The sequence below is a fragment of the Ammodytes marinus genome, assembly GCF_949987685.1.
Source record: "Ammodytes marinus genome assembly, chromosome: 8".
NCBI classification, from domain to species: domain Eukaryota; kingdom Metazoa; phylum Chordata; class Actinopteri; order Uranoscopiformes; family Ammodytidae; genus Ammodytes; species Ammodytes marinus.
Window position 1 is genome coordinate 19,786,896 of NC_137212.1, and position 18,724 is coordinate 19,805,619.

Here is an 18,724-nt window from a genome sequence, read left to right on the forward strand (position 1 = left end):
CATTATCATTATTCACCAGTGTTAAAAACATGTCTTAAAGCATCAGTTTATTATTGATTTTTTAAATATTCAAGCAATTAAAATGTACTGAATCACATTTCGAGGTGAAATACAAAGCAACCTGTTGCATATTGATTTGATACCGCAGTTTAAGCCATGGTTTTGCTGCCCCCTAGAGTTCACTCCAAAGACAACACATAAAGCATGGGAACTTATTAGTTTATTTCTACTTTAAGGCACGTTTATTTATACACTTGTTTTTATTAGATGTCTTCCTGTAGTGTGACATATGTACATGTATCATAGAAAATGGATCATAAGAAGTTCAGTTAAGGCACATGGTGCCGTGAAGGTGTTATATATATTTTTTTTTTTTATATTTATTATATAAAAATAATAAAGCTTGTGTTGTGATTCTTGAAAATAGTCCTGCCTTGTTACCCTTTTTGATCCCTAAGACAGTCCATAGGAAAACAATAACATTTTGCATTAAATTACTTTTAAAATATTCACAAATTGCAGTTACTGTATCATCAAAATTCCCCACATACAGTAACATCCACAAATCGTTCAGTTTAAACCCTTTTCATTTCGCAATTGGTTTAAAATTCTAGTTGGAACAAAGCGATAAAGCACCAAAGCTTTTTGTGTCCAACATAGTTCCATGATGAATGTCCACAGGAATTATAAAGAATATCACATGGAATAATCTCAATAATCTTAAATGCCCCATTTCTTCTTAAAACACTCTCTTCTGTAGCGAGCGTAGTATATGTAAGAAACCTTTGGGTCTGCTATTAACCTTCTGTATGACTGCAGCCTTCAAGTGAGATATCTGATCAGTTGGCGATTGAGTTTACTAGTGCTTAATATTAAAAGTTCAAACCAGAGAAACATTATTTATGTCCCTGCTAGCATCCTTTGCGTTCTATCCTCTCCTCTGCTGCGACAGGCAGGATGAGGTGAGAGATGCGGCTCCACAGTCCACTGTACTTGTCCAGGTCCATTCTGTCAAAAGACACGGGGTGGCCATCTGAGAGGAACTTCAACTTTAGCTGGTCGTCCACCATCTCCTCCACGGTGCTCAAACGATACTTGGCGGGAATGTCCACCTCTTCCCCCAGCAGCACGGTGAAGATGAGAAAAGTCCTCTTGTAGGCGGCGTTCTCGTGGTCGCAATAGCGGTAAAAAATTAGGGTTGAGCTCGGGGGCAGCTCCTCGAAGCGGTGAATGACGGCCACAGGTTTGTCTCCCTCGAAGGCTGCCTGCAGCTGGCCGTCGATGTCCAGCTTGACCTGGTCGCTGTCCTGGCTGGCTTTGCTGGCTCCGTCGATGTGGAGGACGGAGGCGTTGAGGGCCAAGGAGAAGGAGGAGGCCAGACCCCGAGCCAGGCAGTGCAGCGTCTTCTCTGCTCTGAGCCCAGCGGTCAGGATGATGCTGACCGGCTCTGTGGGCTGTGCTGTTCTGAGGTGCCTCTCCAGGTGAATCTTGCTCCTGTGCCAGAGCTCCACGCGCTGTTTGGGGAAGCGGCTCTTCACTTTACCCATCTGTTCCTGGAAGATGTCCACCTGCCGCAAGTCCTTTTTCTGAGGTGGAGGCACGGGCTGGCAGAGATGCTGGACCAGGATGGCGACGCACACGACCGCTAAACCCACTGCCATCAGGTATCTTGAACTTCCTAAAGGAGAGATTGACATATGTGTTGTCTAAAACCAGTACTTTATAAGTAATTCATTAGTTATGTATAACAGGGATCAAGTAATACAGAACATACATGAGCGTGCATTTATTTTTTATTTTCATGACAATCAATGAGACAATAAGGTCTAGACTGCCAACTGAGTTCAAAGTTTTACAACAATCATTTATTGAGCTTGTATGCATATTAAAAAAGAAACAAGAGTAGACAGAACTTAAAAAGGTGGAGCCAGATTCTGGGGAAAGCTTGTTGTCAAAATCACTTTTTGACAATATATTTGACAGAGCCTAGGCCATGTAAACGGATATGTGAACAAAGGATATGTGAAGAAATAGGACCCACCGTAGCTACGTACCCGTTTACAGAGCCTAGGCTGAGTATTAACAGTTATTTGTTTTCAGCACGAACAGGTACGAACCAGTATGAACCTGCACAGCTCCAGGGCTCTGAGGCGGGCAGGCAGGATTATGGCCGACCCGTCCCATCCTGGTCACAGACTTTATGAGTCTCTCCCCTCGGGCAGGAGGCTGCGGTCCATCAGGACCAAAACCTCCCGCCCCTTAAACAGTTTCTTCCCCTCTTCAGTGGGGATCCTTAACAGGTCCAGAGACCGCCTCCCCCACTGACTGACACTGACACTGACTCAATTGTAAATGTTTACAAATTTTAAGTATCTTTACCTTAGTTTTTATTTTATTTTATTTTATTCTATTTTATACTATTCTAAGTTATCACTTGTGTCTCTGCTTGTTTATATATTGTGCTATATTGTATATACGATAGTCACTGTTCGTTCATTGTTTATTGTCTTAATATATGCACCTTATTCACCAAGAAAAATTCCTTGTTGGTGTAAAACCCTTCTTGGCAATAAAATCCTTTCTGATTCTGATTCTGAACAGGTACAGATCGTGAGGAGATATTCACTGATTTTGACAAAAAGTGATTTCAACAACAAAAGTTCCCCAGAATCACTTTTATGGAAAAAGTAACAAGATTACCTCCAATAATTCCAGTAGCCACTGGAACTGTAGGCTCCGGACCAATGGTCTCAATATCTCTCTGTTTATCTGTCTTTTCCTCAACTGTGGTTTCCTGTGGCGTTTCTCTCTCTAGGAAGGTTGTGTCCCCCTCTGCCTCCTTTTCGCTCTCCTTCGGGCAGCTTCCATCGCCTGACCAAAAGGTGGAAAAAAAGTATGTAAAAGTTTAAAAACGGGGTTCCCACAGCTATTATTAAACTTCTTATTCAATTATATCTTATGGACTTCCCAGGTAAAATTCCCTTCAATTCAAAGACCCAACAGGGCATAGTTGGAGACACTGATCAAGGTTAATTACTGTGGCAGCACTGAGACGTGTCACAATGAGAACTAGAACACAGACTACATCATTTGAATGTCAGGTCAAACGTTAAGTTAAGAAGACAATGTTCAAAGAAAACAACTGCTTGGTGTGTTACAATGGAGTGCCCAAATGCAGAGAACTAGATGGGGGAAAAAAATTCAGAAAAGTCAGACTGACCTTTAACAGCTTCAGTGTTGGTGTGGTCATTGTCTAGGGTTTTTTCATTGAGGCTAGCTTCGGGTCCATCCAACTGGTCAGCCTCATTTTCATCCACGGTTGGTGGAGTTTCTTGTTCTTCCTTCTCCCCAGCGTGGAGCTCTCCTGGTAAAATTACAATAGTTTAACTTTGAAAACATCAGTGTCTCTACAGTTCCATTTAAAGAAAATCTCCGGTGCAATGAGTGCTGGATTTTTTAATTTCACAGTATTAAAGATAAGGTTCACAACTTTTTAAATATGCATGTGTTTACTTGTACACTGAGACAGTTCTACGTCTCAGTGTATACGTCTGTAAATAATCCTGTAGTCCATACTGGCCGTGATGAGTTCCATTTCTCACATTCCTTTTAAGTATTTCAATAAAGGTGAAGGGGGACTTAACTCATTCAACAGAAGGGTTTCCCCCAGTGCATTATAGTTAAGGCAGCCGCCTAGACAAAGCATGCCCCCCGCCATTACTACTGATACTGCTTCTAAAGACCAACAGAAGCTAAAATGAGGCTTCAACAGTATGAGTTAGCCAAAAAACATGGGAAGTCCTTTTGGTATGTTGAAATAAACATGAGGACAGCACTTCCCCAGTTTGCAATGGCAATGGGATTGCATTGGCATAACAAGTTGTATATAAGTACATGGGAGTGTACGACAGTACACAGGGTCAGGAGGGGAAGTGAGTTAATAAACATTCATTATTGAGCTGTGGAGATAAGTGTTTGTTAATGGAATATATGTTCTAACATGCTTTTTATTTTAATCTGTTTATTTGTGGATTAATTAGAAAAAAAGCTTTTTGGTTATGATTATTATTTTGATAGGTCTGAATAAAATTTAAATCCTATTTTTGATAGTTTTTTCAGTATGAAATTCCCGTTTTTTGTTTAAACAGACTGTGTACTGTGCATGGAAGTGGGTACGTATTTGGGTACTGTAATTTTTAACCCATTGAGTTGGTCGCAGCTAGATCAATATCTGAATAGGAGTTGATGTTATATTGGTGAATTTAAAGGCATGATGGAAACCTCACAAGGAATCCTTGTGAGAAGTTATGACCCCGATAGAGAATATTTACATTACTGAAAACTGAGACGAATAACACCTATTACAAGCTGAAAGCTTTTCCAAAATAAGTCAAAAATAATAGCCCTGACTCTTGTTTGAATAGAATGGAGAAAAAAAAATTCTGAGTCTCTTGTCAGACCGCTTTGATAGGAACACTCACTGGAAATCTCCTCACCTTTGCCTGGCGGCTTCTCACTTATTGGTGTTTCACTCTTGTATTCACCATGACTTAGATCATCAGCCTGAGGTGGGCTGTTTTTCACTTCCTTATCAGGTGAAGAAGATTCATCAGCAAGAATCACCGACTTCACTTCATCCGAAACACTCTCTGTAGAAAACAACAGATATCAAGTGTAATTTAAGGTCATTTGTTATTTCCTCGCCTGAAAAGATCATTCGCAATAAGTTTACAAGGACAATTGTGGTTGACACGTAACAAGATAGATAAGAACGCTCACAAACTACTGAATGAGCACAGCAGTGGGTGTCTATTTAAGCACATAGTAAAAAACACACAAATGGTAAAATGGTAAATGGACTTGACTTATATAGCGCCTTCTAGCCGATTTTCTCAGCCCCAAAGCGCTTTACATATCTTACCACATTCACCCATTCATACACCGATGGCAGTAGCTGCCATGCAAGGCACTCTCTGAACCATCGGGAGCAATTTGGGGTTCAGTGTCTTGCTCAGGGACACTTCGACATGTGGCGAGGAGACGGGGGATCGAACCTCCGACCCTGCACTCCAGAGGCGATCTCCCTACCCACTTCGCCACTGCCGCCCGTGCCAAACAGATTAAGATTGAGAGGAAGGGAAGTATATACATATATTATCACAATTAATAAATTACTGGTTAAAGAAATCCAGATTCTTTTTGGCCTTGACTATTTGATGGACATGATTCACTTATATTATTCAATTTACCTTTTTCGCCAGCCTGCTGCTCTGTGTCTACACCATTTTCGTTTATAGTGTCTCCGGTTGTAGCTGAAATGTTTTATGGCAAGACGGAGACAGCATTTGATTAGTACAGTACACGCAGAAACACATTGGAAAACAAAATATTGAACGGATTACCGTTGACCTTGCTTGAGTATTTATTTTACCTTCTTGCTGTTCTACATTCAGAGCGTCTTCCCGTCTGTGCTCGTCGCTAGCTGAGACATATGTGGACTCTGTTTCTTGGTCCATGACTTCATCTGCTAGAAAGTCAGTAATTGCATATCAAACACATAAACCACAGCTGTAATTCAATAATACAGATAGTGGTCCATTTCACAACTGATATCATAGCTGTGCAAGTACCTGCTGGGGGCTGATGGGGGCTATCTGTAGGTTGATCTGCCATGTCTTAGGACGGGGGCACTTTACTGAAGACGGTTCATTGGATGATTGAAAGCTAAACAATATTTAAATACAGAAATAGACATGTTTACGTTAAGATCCAGGCACTTTCATTCGTTTCCTAAAGGCTCTCGTCTCGACCATAGATAGTATATAAAAGGTTTCGACCATGTCACAAGTGCAAAGTCCTAAGTGACGTAAAACTGCGTATCTTGATCTGGCCTATCAACAGATGAACAGGTGCATCTGTTAGTTAGTTACTTGGATAGTTGATTAAACACGTTTCATACGTAAACTGTTGGTAAGCTTCATTTGCTAGCAGGTAAAGGGAAAGACAAGTGCAGACAAGTAAGCTAAGCTAGTCGGCTGAGAGATGCTACTTTAGCCGATAGGTAGCATAATAGTACATGATTTTAGTATGTAAGAACTGTCTTCGTGTAAATACATTAAGGTATTTTTTAAACGGGTGTTTCTATAAACTATTACTTACCAAATGCGTCCCCAATCACGTCGGCATCGGATAAAATAATCTGATAAACACAAGGCGCGCTTCCTTGTTGTTTCAGTTACTTGTCTGACAGCTACACGCGCGGAACCTTCAGATCGCGAATTCGTGTTTCTATGGTGATAAGTAAACTCGGTAGGACACACATCCGGACATCAGCGTCCTGTCAAATTGTGGGAAGTGAGCTGCATGCCTGATTGTGGATGCGATGCTTCGTCGTATTATTTAATTTGTGTTTTGTTTTATTTTACCGAGTTGTAGCTATTCAGAAATGAGTTCCAATGAGTCTGAAAATGACCCGCCTCGCCCTTTGAGACGTTCGGCGAGGCATTCATCGGGTAAAGGTGAGCAGATTTACTATTATGACAAGTAGCTAGCTTAGACCTGGAAGCTAGCTGACTTTAGCTAACTCAAAGTTTTAACAAATCCCACCTTTAATAAAATGTTTTCTTTTTTTGCCGTTATCTAGCTTTAATGAGTCTTTATTATGAAATGTGCTTTACGTTACATGCAAGGTGTTTATTGTTTATTTTATGTAGTCAAACGTAACTGTGATTAAGGACACTCATTCACATTCTTTTTAGCAGTTGGTTCTGAACCGACCCCACGTCCTCCAATAAAGAGGACCAGAAATCCGTTGGTAAAGCAAGCTCCTGTTCCTGCCGTCAACGGTTCCAGAGATTCAGAGAATGGTTCAGAGGATGGAGGTAGTAGGGGGCTCCCATCATTTGCCTGTCTACAACAAGAGATAACTCAAACTCTGCTCCACTCTAAAACAACTATTGTCCATTTAACAGAGTCCCCAAGCAAGAAGAGCCGGCAAGAGACTGAGGGAGTGGGCGGCCATGGTGATGGGAGTGAGGTGGAGGTCCCAGAGTCTGCTGTTGATATGGAGACAGATGAACTCCAGGAAATGGATGAAACGCCGGATCCCTCACAGGACACTCATCAACCAAAACAATTTCAAGGTAAAGACTAGGCCTGACTCGACTGTATAAAACTGCATACAATGTTTATGTCATCATATTCTTGTTCAAAACAATTGTGATTCAACAAAGTATCCCAATAATCATCAAAATATCCTTTAAACTCTTCAAAATTATTCAATGGGCAAACCAAGCCCACAGCCATGGTGACACTCTTTCCTGAGCACGAAGGGAGATGTTAATGTTGCTTGTTCTACGCAATCAATAATCCAAAATTGAGATGTTTATCATTGGCAAATATAAAAAACTCAAGTAAGGCAGCTAATTCTTACACATGAGACACCTATGCTTGATAAATGACCTACAATTACTCTTAATTAATCTGATCATCAAAATTGAAAGCAAATGTTCATAGAATCCACTAACCGATGACTAAATTAATTGTTCCAACACTAATCATGTCATTTTTTTAAAATAATACAATGTTACTACTAGAAATCAAAGCAAAAGGAAGGAACCAGTGTGCTTTCTATGGGTGAGTTTGTTTGTAATGTACTATCTAATGCATGCAGGTGCTCTTACATGACAAATGAGGTGTCTTATTTGCACGTGAACTCTGGTAACTTGAAAATCATTGAAATTTGATTCATGGGGCTTATCGTCACCATTGGAAACAATCACAGGAGGTTTATAGCAGTTTTTGATATTCTAAAGTGTTTCTCTCTGTATGAATCAGATGTCCTTGAAGATGTGAAATTATCCCCACGTGTTGTGCTCGGTGACCGCTGTCGACCCCATTCTGCTATAGCTGAAGATGGAGATCAGATGAAAAGCAAGAGAGGTAGTAAACAGCCATAGCTTCATTCTGCATTGCAATTATTACATCAAGGGAGCATGAATACAGTTGTTCTAATCTTGCTTGTTTGTTTCCAACCCTTCAACAAAAGGACCTGAAGCCAAAAACAAGTCTGCCACACAAAACAGACCACTGCTGAACAGTCATGACCTGCCGGAAACTAAGATCACCAGCATGGAGGATTACAAGAGGAGGATGAAGGCCATTGTAAAACGCTCAGGTATTGTAGACCTTTTCAATACAAATATATTGAAGAAAATTGCATTGATTGAAGCTGGAGTTACATCTCATAAAAATGATCTGTTTTTTGTTATATGGAAAATCCTGCCTCAGATATACCAACAGCTTATAAACCGACAGTTAGAAACCGTGGGTATCCAGCGTCGGAGAAGTCCTACCCAAAGCAACAATATGAGAATAACATTCCTAAACCAAAAGTGACTGTTCTGCGCAAAAAACAAGGTATTGCCCCTTTGACTGAATTACACCTAATGTAGCTGTGACATAATTGACAATTATTTAATGGGGGTTTTTCTTTCTTTTTTTTTAAGTGATGAAGAAAACGGTTGGACCTTCCTCTAGAGGTGAGCTATCGTCATTTGAATTGTTTCAACAGCCAAAGATATTTGTTTGACATGACTTGCTATACTACATTTGAATTTTGACTTGTGGTCTTTTCCAGGATTCCTGCGGTATTTATGGTATTTTTTTGTTCTGGTGCTGCTGGCGCTGCTGAGTGCTGCTGTCTGCTTGCTGCCGTACAAGACAACCCTTGTGCAGCGATGGACTGGGACAGAGCATCCAACCGGGGTTTTAAACTCTGAACTGTTTGCAGATCAGTTGTCTCTCCTTGAGACCCAGTTCCCCAGTCAGCGGCCTGAGTTGTGGAAGAGAAGCAAGATTCACCTGGAGAGGCACCTCAGAACAGCACAGCCCACAGAGCCGGTCAGCATCATCCTGACCGCCGGGCTCAGAGCAGAGAAGACGCTGCACTGCCTGGCCCGGGGTCTGGCCTCCTCCTTCTCCTCGGCCCTCAACGCCTCCGTCCTCCACATCGACGGAGCCAGCAAAGCCAGCCAGGACAGCGACCAGGTCAAGCTGGACATCGACGGCCAGCTGCAGGCAGCCTTCGAGGGAGACAAACCTGTGGCCGTCATTCACCGCTTCGAGGAGCTGCCGCCAGGCTCGACCCTCATATTTTACCGCTACTGCGACCACGAGAACGCCGCCTACAAGCAGGTGTTTTTATTGTTTACCGTGCTACTGCCTCAAGACGAGGTGGTGGCTGGGCATAGTCTGAAGGATGTGGACGAGATGGTGCAAGACTATGTCAAGGAAAGGCTGGTGGGCTCTGGCGAACAAGCTGGCTTCGATGCGATGGACAGCGACAAGTACGGTGGACTGTGGAGCCGCATCTCCCACCTTATCTTGCCCGTAGTGTCTGAGAAGGATGTCGAGCAGAGAGGGTGCTCATGATTAGACTTTGGACCATCCTTTTTCTCTGCACATTTTAGAGAAGGGACATTCAAATGTAACATGCGTGCGATTATACTTCACATTTATATCTCTGACTGAAAATGTTTGAGGGTTGTATAAATCTCTCTGTCAGAGAGATTGTGTTCATGCTGCAGTCCACTGTTGATCCAGTTTACCTGCTCACAAGATGTCCAGCACTGAGTTTTTTGTTGTTGTGTTTTATTATTATTTTATTCGCACATATTAATTTAGGAACAGGCTTTTACACAAGGATGTAACAGTGGTGTTGCACCCATCATTCCACTTCCAAAGTTAAGTGAAATACTTGTTCTCATGCAGCTTTAGCATACATTAAATCATTTGACTTGTTTTATTCCTTGTTCTGTGACATTGATCTCTATCAACAACACTTTGTTTAACAGTTTTTAACAGACATTTAACATCTTTCTTTGGAACCATTAAAAGAGTGTTTTTTTTTGTTGGTGGAAATTCGTTTTGTTCTGTGTTAAATCACCCCGACAATTGCTGGATTACTGTATATTTCTTTTAGATGTAGACCTTGGAGATGTGTGTCCCTTCCTTAAATTCTTGTGTACATAATTTAATTTGTTTTTTGCACTAAAAAAAATTGTGATTTTGCTTTAACTCAAACATATATATATATATACTGGCTTTTATTAAGGTAAATATTTTTTATTCCTGTTTTTTTGTGAATGTGTATATTTGTGATATCTTGTGTCTTTCCTAGATTTGGAATATTTTTGATATGTGTATATATATTGGATACAAAAAGGTTTGTTCTTTGCGCCTGTTGTCCCTATACCACTGAGTACTTACAATGTTGTCATATAGGTTCTTCTCACTTAGTGATTTGTATGACTTTTTTTAACTATTCAACAAGTCACAAAAATGTGCCTTAAACGCTCAAACGCTGAGAAGATTGGACTATATTTGATAAAAGACTCATCAGACAATAGATGAGTATCTTGTCAATATCAGAACCCAAACAAGGTTTCTTTTCATATACATTTGTGCAAATTAAAATGTAGGATTTACAGAAAAGTTTCTTTCATGTGATACAACCCCTTTCTTTTGTCTCTTGTATTGTCATTCTGCGGTGATTTGTTTCCCCCCGTTTTGCTGATATGACTACATGAACATTTTCAATAAAGGTTATTTTGATCATACAGAGTTAAATGTTTATCCACCTTTGTGCTCCCTGTCCATGTGTTTTGTTTCTTGAGCAGTATAAGAGAAGAATGACAGTTGACTTTGAAACACACAATTGGAGAGCGCTTGGACTTTTCCAGTTTTAATAAAACCAATCATATTCACCTGCCCTTTCTGATAAGAAGTACATATGTGATAGACTGATAGTCAAGGTAAAGGTGCCAAAACATGTGTACTGCATAGTATTTGGCTTTGTGACCAGGAAGTTCCAACCATACATTAGTTTTAACAGACACTGCATAGTTTACATCACTTATCTGAATACGAAAACAAATGTTAAGATCAGACATGAGTGACTTCAGTGTTGTGCCGAGAAACAAGGAAGTTACAGCAGGTTCAATCATTAGCTAAGTGTTTATTTGCACTTACAAATGTTGAGGTTTGACATCTGGTTTAGTCATCTACCAGAGAGTGGACACAGCTGAAGCTTGCTGCCACCAAAATATTGCTAAGGATGGAAAGTCACAGTTAACAGTTTCACTGTTGTTTTGGTATTTCAGTCCGGAGGACTATTGTGTTGTTGTTTGTTTTCCTTGTGAATAAACTCTGATATAACCTTTACAGGAGAGCTTATGGTAAAACTTTATATCTCTTATTTCATACCGATCAATATGACACATCATACTCTCTCACACTGAACTATGATCATTATTATGACCTCAGATGCTCCTGTTGTAAGCAACTGTAGGCTGAGTCAGACTTAATGACCCATTAAACACAGGAGGAAGTTTATGCCATGAGTGAGTCCTATTTGCAGTTCCACCTTTATTACACACTTGGCTCTGATAAGAAGTGACCTGATTGACTTTGTCGGAAAATGATAAACAAAATCCTGATTTTAAATTAAACTTTATCCACTCAGGTATGGTATGCTGTCCAGCATTTTCAAATTGTGTGGCTTGATTGTTATTTTGAGATTACGCTTGAGGCGGAAAACACAATTTCACAATGACAAAATGCATTTTTATTATCCTTACAAAACCTACAATAATAAAAGAAAGTTAGACAAACCAAAACCAAATTGTGTAACATTTTAAAAAAAAACTCTTAATCATCATGCACGTTTCATTTTTTACTCAAATATCCCAACAATTACTGCAGCTGAAAATGACATGGTTCCAACGATGAGGTTTACTGAGACAGCAGCCAAACTGAGCATTTGCTGAAATTCAGAGGTAGAGTGGTGAAAATCTCATTTTTGCATTTTTACTGCAAATTCTTATGATAGCTTTCATGCCAATACATATTGTTATCAACACAGTATGTTGCCATGTGGAGTCTAGAAAGACTCTCACCTTTTCTTCTCTTTGATGCTTCCGCCTGAAATTACTTTTTGAATCTCCTGTAACAGAAAATAAAGACCAAAATTATGTTTGTCTTCATTAGTGTCCATACTGCATGTTACGCAAACCGCATATTCAAAGAGTAGTCTACTGACATGTAATTTACCTATTTTGCTTCTCCCCAGTATTGTTTTTCTCTGAATACCTATTACAATGGCCCAAACTACAGACAATAGGATCCACAATGTGTAGGCGACCATCACTTTCAGAAGCCAAGACTCTTTCCTGTCCTTTCTGCTGTCCTCAATCTCCAAAACACCAACAAAGATGACAGCAACTGTGTAAAACAAATTTGGATATTAAATCAGAGCAACATGCAGATAATTGCAACAATCTGAAGAGATGCAAGCTGCGACATTGAGTTTTAGAGGTGCTGCTGGGCAGAAAAAATGTTATTGGACAGAGCCAGCTGGCTAGCTGTTCCCTCATTTCGAGTCTTTGGATTAGTCTTAACTCTCAGCAAGGATGCAAATATGCATATTCCTTGAAATTTCAAAGTATCTAAAAACTTAAGAAATGCAAATACATACATTTAATTTTTTTAATTAATAAATGTAAGTATATTAAACTTCTCACAGAGTTAAATCAATGTAGTGAAGTTCACTATTATATTGTAGAGATTAACATCTGGTGAATCTCCTTACTTGTAAAGATCTCATGAATGACAGAACACACTTTGGCTGCAACGTCAAGGATCTCCTTTCTTTAAGAGAACAAAAGAGGGGGGAAATACAGCTGTGTACAAAGTGTCAATGTAAGGGTCTATTAAAATATTCAAGATGAAGAAGAGGAGTTGAACTTGCAATTCGTGACTGGGTCCAATGGGCAGAAAGATGATTACCAGCTCTATGAAATTGACTGCTATCACCACACTAACAAGAGCTACAAGAGCAACCTAATCATTCACAAACAGAGGGAGACACAGATTAAGACATATATACACATATTTAAACTCAGAAATGTTGATAGATATGTGGTAAATTTTGTACACCAATTATTTTTACTCACATTAGGCCTACAAGAACCATCCACACAAAAAAAGGTCATGGCCGCTATTTCTGCAGCGAAATGCAGACAGCAAAACATCTTTGACAGCTACAGAAGAAATAAGATGCACCTTTAATTGTCTTTATATGTATTCAACAGTCTGAATTATGAGAATTTAGTTAGCGTTTTTAAAGGCATTTATACATAAGGAACGGACACTGATTTAGCCTATGAATGCCATTTAGCACTATAGCTCATACTGATTTGCAATGCTTGCTCCTAGATACTTTTATGTTAAAAAGATAAAATGCCAACAATAAAAAGAAAATATAAATGACTACCACCAACTAAATAGAACATATAACATTAAAGTTCCTTCATATTTTTTTACAATAACTAAACCATTTTTTCGCATATTTACGGTGGGCAAATTTTTCTGATATATTTTCTTTTTGATGTTTTTAAATTCTGCAATTTACTATCTGTATACAGTGGCCTAGTAATCACAGGAAGCAAAGAATGTGGGATGAAGAGCTCTAGAAACAGTAACTGACTTACTTTATTTAAACACGAGTGATGGGTGTTGATGAGAGTGGTCATGACTATATTGGGCAGTTCCTAAAGAGAGATGGAGTGAATGATTTAAAAAAATATATTTATCATGAACATATTATTAAGAAAGAAATGTATCCTCTTGTATATATGTTTATCTTTTTTTGATAACTGTGTCTCGTCATGCTACATCTTTGGTAGGACTTTTGTGGAATGGCATTTACTGTGTAACATGAGATCACAATGACCACCTTACCATTTTCCCTGTAACCAAAACAATGTCGAAAACCATCAGTGTTGTACCTATTGATAGCTGAGGATAAATAAAGAGAAACAATAAGGAATTTTGCAAATTGACGTTAATGGTACTCTGGTAACGTTAATATATTCCTGCTTGGATTTGTCAAAACAAAAAACAAAAATCAACTCCACCTGTGTCCACATCTGAATTTACCGTTAGGTTGGATAAACGGGAACGGCTTGGCCCTGCATCACCTAAAATAGGCATTTTGGTAGTTTGTTTTGTAGTCCTTGTAGTACTTGTGGTACTTGGCTCTGTAATATTTGGTTTTGTAGTACTTGTAGTTCTTGGCTGTGTCGTAGTGCTTGTAGTTGTAGGCTCCTCTGTAGTAATTGGCTGTGTAGTTCTTGGCTCAGTACTTGTAGTAGTACTTGGTGAAGTAGTTTGTGGTAGTGGTGGTGTGGTTGGTTGAGGTAAAGTGACCTCCACATCCACTTTTTCCCAGAATGTAGTAAAACTCTGAACAAACGTGGCTCTGAAACATAGCATACAGACACACATGTACATACCTTTGCTCCGTAGTGTAATAAGAAATGAAACTAGAGCAGCCCAGTTTTATTCTTGAAGTTGAGGATCAGTGAAAGGGTACACATACCGGAAAATTATGTCTTGCTCGTCTACCTGCGCTGTCCAGTTAACCCTGGTCAAATTCTTTCCTTGATTGTTTATATGACTAACGGCCGAGCCCTGAGGAGAGTGACAAACCTTTGACATTACATTTCTATTTCATGCCCATTTTAATTATCAATTTTAAATAGACTTGAAGTTATGAACATTCAGTTTGACCATTAAATACATTGATACCTCTAATAATGAGGATATTAGGGCGGGTACTTACTTCTGAACCATTGCACTCCAGGAGTTGCGTTCTGGTAGGATCAAGTATGATGAATTTTCCAACAGGTGGGCCATCTAACTTGTGTTTCTGTCGAGCCTCCAACATAAATCCCCTGAAGTATATGGATTGGTTGCTCCGGAGAAAAACTGGAAAATGGTTTGAAAATTCAAGAGGTCAAAGGTGGGCTCACAGCAAAATTACAGGAAAAGTATAACAACCTTGCATTTAAAATAAAATGACCACTGCAACAACAATTGGTAGGGACAAACAAGCTTCCAGGAAAAAGTGTCCAAGTCACTTTACCTGTGATTGGCTCTCCCTTCTTGCCATGTTGGTAATCAACCGCAAAAGGGGATTCAGTTTTCTGAGGCAGAAAAGAAAGATGCACAGGGGACATTGATTGACACGACTGTGGGAAGTTACCACTTGAAAACCCCTGCATTTCTGTGATGATGCCGAGGCCAATCGAAATCCACAACCACATCTGGAAAACAAAAGTGTGCAATGCCATCCGTAAATACCCTCAAACAAATGTGAGCATGTCTTTATCAGCCTTCTTTATAAACATGTATTAAGGATCACTAACAGTGAAAGTCAGCGGTTACATACTTTCTTATCATAAATGTTCACACACATTTTTCAGTTGTTATGCTCCCTCTACTCCTGCTTTAGTTCAAAGTGTTACAGTAGGGTATTAAAGGTGTTTTGGGGTTTTGACATTATTTTACAGTCCCCCGATTTTTGAATAGTTAAGACAACAAACAAAGCAACGATCCTCACATTGTTCACCCAATATGGATTTTAACACCGTCTGATTTAAGTCAGCTCCTTAACCGTATAGCCATGGTTTGGCTGCCAATGCATCTTGCTCAAATACAGAGACAACACAAGGACTCTCCCACACTCAGAGTCACTCAAAATAAGAGGTGTGTATATGAATCTCTTGCGGAAAATAGAAGAGCTCAAGCCTACAAGTAAAATAGCAAACATTTCTAGAGCTCTCTCTGATACAATGATAGTAAAACTTTTCTTTTCTTGCCTTTAAACAAAGTATTTGTTCATGCCTTACACCATGAAACCATTAGTTGAATTTGCCGGCTCTGCTTTATGTCACACCTCAGACTCAAAATGAAAACAAGGCAAATCTGCTGTTTGAGGCTGTTTAAGAACAATTTAAATAATAAAAACCTTTGGAATGTCTTTGAGAAAGAGATCCTCCTCCTCGGACAGTCAGGCATGCAGCATGTGCTAGAGAGCAGTGCAACTACACAGCTGACTGAATGAGGAAATTTCAGAGATCAATCTCAGTATACAGCTGGACACGCCCAGTTAAAATGACAACAAACTTAAATACAGTTCCACTCCATCTCTGATTGGATTCACCTCACATATTCCTCGTGGTTTGTTTCCAAGCTGCTTGCAGGTTCCTTAAATTCGTGTTGAAAACATCAATTCAAGATTCCCTTTGAAATAATGGAAACATATGCATGAGCTCTTATCAGTCACCTGAAATCATCAGCCCCGGCATATTGTAATGGTATTTCAATTTAGAATTGTTAACAGCAATATATTAGTATGATCCCTTTTGGCCACTCTATGCTAGTAACAATGATTCCGAAGTGCCAATTGTAAGAATAATAATGAACTCCCTGATCACTGGGGAACTTCTCTTCAAAAGGTGTTTTCATATTGGAGGGTAAGGCAATGGCTGAGTGTTCAAATGCAAACCAGCAATACTTTATGCAACCAGAAGAGGGTCCATTGCCTAAAAGACAGTTGTGTAGGATCTGACTCACTCCTACATACAGCACTGAATATTAAAATATAGTTTGACATTTGTATGCCCTATAGTTATATCTAAATTGGTTTGAGTTTGTGTTTTATGCTTTATCAATTAGGTTTCACACGTTGCTGTATTGAAAATCTTTATTATATTTTTCTTTATTTTACAGTATACAAAACCATGCAGATTGTTGTAAATACACATTTTCTGACAATGCACATTTTATCTGGTACTTTAGATGCACTTGTACATTACATTCCAACTCAACCATGGCAGACCCCCTCCCCCCCACAAAAAAACGTGTTGTTGTGTTGTTTTTTATTGCACAGAAGGATGAAGAAATGGAAATATTATACATAGTTTTTATTTTATTTTTATAAAAAGTTAAAAATAAGACCATAACAAACACACAACCACAAAATCATAAGCCACAAGGTAAAAAAAATGAAAGAAATTACCATAAAAAGAATCCAAACATATTATGAAAAACTTTTTAACACAGACACGCGTACGCAGCAGTTAACCTCAGAAGTCTGATTTTGAATTCAGTGTTGCTACAAATGGCAACATCTGAATCAGTTCCTATGTTTGTATTCAATTTAAATCAATTTCTACAAATGCACACTGGACAACAGCAACTAGTACATTGATCCCCGTGAGAAGTTTTGCATTCTCTGTTGTTCTTGGACTGGACTTTGGCGAATGAAAATTCGATGGAGCATTGACTTTAAATGTCTCCTAAACTTCACACCAACAAATGCATAAAAGATGGGGTTCAGGCAGCAGTTGGAGTAGGCAATGAGCCGGCACACATAGAATGCATAGTAAAGCTGGTTGCTTGCCTCACATTCTTCAAACGGAGCAACCAAATTGTCAGACAAAACCTTTAGGAAGCTGACCACATTGTACGGTACCCAGCCGAGGAAGAAGACGGCTACGATACAGAAGACTAACTTCACTGCTCTATTCTTTGTGTGGGATCTCGTTCTTGTGATTCTCCCTAGTATTTGAATGTAGCAGAAAGCCATCACTGCAAAAGACACCAAGAAGAAAATATTCTGTTGGAAGACACTAATGTTTCTCCACAGAGGAGTGTCATATTCACAGCCCAGGGAATGTTTACCGTTGTGGGGGATTGGGACGAGGGAGCTGTAGAGCAAGGAAGGCATGGCTGCTCCAATGCTGATCATCCACAGCAAGAGAGACACAAAAAACCCTGTTATGGGTCTCTGTGTGCTCAAGTCAGAGAGAGGGTGGACCACAGCCACATACCTGTAGATGGTCATGAGGGTCAGGAAGAGGATGCTGCTGTAAAATCCAGTGAAGAAGACAAAAGTCACGATCTTGCACAGGATCTCTGAAAACACCCATCCCCAGGTGTAATAAATTGCCCTGAAGGGAAGCCCGGTGGTGAAGATAAGGTCAGAGATGGCCAGGTTCAGGATGAAGATGTTGGTGAGAGACTTGAGGTTTTCGTACAAAGCGAGAATAACAAGGACGAGGATGTTTCCGGTGAGGCTCAGCACGATCACCACGGAGAAGAAAATAGGAATGGCGATGGATAACAATTGGACCACCTCCTGTTTTTCACAGACTTCATCCTCATAGTCCTCCTTGTAGTCATACATGCTGTCGTTGGAATAATTATGCATCGCTGCTTAACTGGAACCTAAAAAAATTGTATTTAAAAAAAGACAAAAAAAGAAAAATGAAATGAAATGAAAATATATGCCTAATATTCAAATGCAGGTAAACAGAGACAGGAAAGGTAATAATAGTTATTATGATAAATATATTTTACAATGACTCTTGGTAATGACATGTTAAGGTGGGATTTTTTTATGAAAGCATAATAAATTGTACAGTTCGAAATGTACCTACCTCCTGCTTGATGGGGTGTGTTGTACTGTGTCTGACGCCTTCTGTCAACTCAACAAAGAGCTGGAAAAGCAGTGGCTTTAATACTGTAGTTTCATGATGGTTCCTGTTTTTCATTAACACCAGTGGTCATGTAGGCTACTGTATGTTGAATTGGGATGCATGTGCTTTGGATGGATGGACACTTCAAACCACTCCAGATGAAAGTGTATAATTAAGAAATTAACGTTTAAGGAATACCCCTGCAATTTACCGTGGTACTTTTGAAAAGTTCTGGCATGCTTAGTTCTGCTTAGTTTTTTTAAGGTTAAAAAAATGATCAGCAGAGACCCAAATGCTCCTTTGTCAATGGACCCTCCCTGCCTGGCAAATGCCCATGA

General features: G+C 39.5%; 3 protein-coding genes across 5 annotated transcripts; 1 reads left to right on the forward strand and 2 right to left on the reverse strand.

The window, feature by feature from the left end:
- Window positions 1-175: 175 nt before the first annotated feature.
- Window positions 176-6,259, reverse strand: LOC307254562 (torsin-1A-interacting protein 2-like). 2 transcript variants are annotated; one of them, XM_080032994.1, is made up of 8 exons: window positions 6,160-6,259; window positions 5,631-5,724; window positions 5,432-5,524; window positions 5,250-5,312; window positions 4,497-4,649; window positions 3,221-3,364; window positions 2,701-2,871; window positions 176-1,678 (listed from the first exon to the last, which is right to left on the reverse strand). In XM_080032994.1, the coding sequence occupies exons 2-8, from the start codon at window positions 5,671-5,673 to the stop codon at window positions 912-914; spliced, it is 1,434 nt and encodes a 477-aa protein (XP_079889120.1). In that variant the 5' UTR covers window positions 5,674-5,724; window positions 6,160-6,259; the 3' UTR covers window positions 176-911. The 2 variants fall into 2 exon arrangements, with proteins under 2 accessions (XP_079889120.1, XP_079889119.1); XM_080032993.1 differs by having other exon boundaries at window positions 177-1,678; window positions 5,432-5,527.
- Window positions 6,260-6,353: 94 nt separating this feature from the next.
- Window positions 6,354-10,608, forward strand: LOC307254221 (uncharacterized protein). Of its 2 annotated transcripts, none has more exons than XM_080032512.1 (8): window positions 6,354-6,518; window positions 6,759-6,881; window positions 6,972-7,142; window positions 7,837-7,941; window positions 8,048-8,176; window positions 8,290-8,418; window positions 8,508-8,540; window positions 8,639-10,608. In XM_080032512.1, the coding sequence occupies exons 1-8, from the start codon at window positions 6,446-6,448 to the stop codon at window positions 9,430-9,432; spliced, it is 1,557 nt and encodes a 518-aa protein (XP_079888638.1). In that variant the 5' UTR covers window positions 6,354-6,445; the 3' UTR covers window positions 9,433-10,608. The 2 variants fall into 2 exon arrangements, with proteins under 2 accessions (XP_079888638.1, XP_079888639.1); XM_080032513.1 differs by having other exon boundaries at window positions 6,762-6,881.
- Window positions 10,609-17,104: 6,496 nt separating this feature from the next.
- On the reverse strand, window positions 17,105-18,118 carry xcr1a.1 (chemokine (C motif) receptor 1a, duplicate 1; the record flags this gene model as incomplete). Its single annotated transcript, XM_080032825.1, has 1 exon — window positions 17,105-18,118. The coding sequence occupies one exon, from the start codon at window positions 18,116-18,118 to the stop codon at window positions 17,105-17,107; it is 1,014 nt and encodes a 337-aa protein (XP_079888951.1).
- Between the last annotated feature and the right edge of the window lie 606 nt (window positions 18,119-18,724).

Bases quoted from the DNA above. Each gene is read 5' to 3' on its own strand.
- LOC307254562 (XM_080032993.1), bottom strand. From the start codon at position 5,673: ATGGCAGATCAACCTACAGATAGCCCCCATCAGCCCCCAGCAG. The intron at 5,313-5,431 runs GTAAAATAAATA...AAAACATTTCAG, and splicing joins GAATGTAGAACAGCAAGAAG to CTACAACCGGAGACACTATA. The intron at 1,679-2,700 runs GTAATCTTGTTA...TCTCTCCTTTAG, and splicing joins GGCTACTGGAATTATTGGAG to GAAGTTCAAGATACCTGATG.
- LOC307254221 (XM_080032512.1), top strand. From the start codon at position 6,446: ATGAGTTCCAATGAGTCTGAAAATGACCCGCCTCGCCCTTTGAGACGT. The intron at 6,519-6,758 runs GTGAGCAGATTT...CATTCTTTTTAG, and splicing joins GAGGCATTCATCGGGTAAAG to CAGTTGGTTCTGAACCGACC. The intron at 7,942-8,047 runs GTAGTAAACAGC...CTTCAACAAAAG, and splicing joins TCAGATGAAAAGCAAGAGAG to GACCTGAAGCCAAAAACAAG.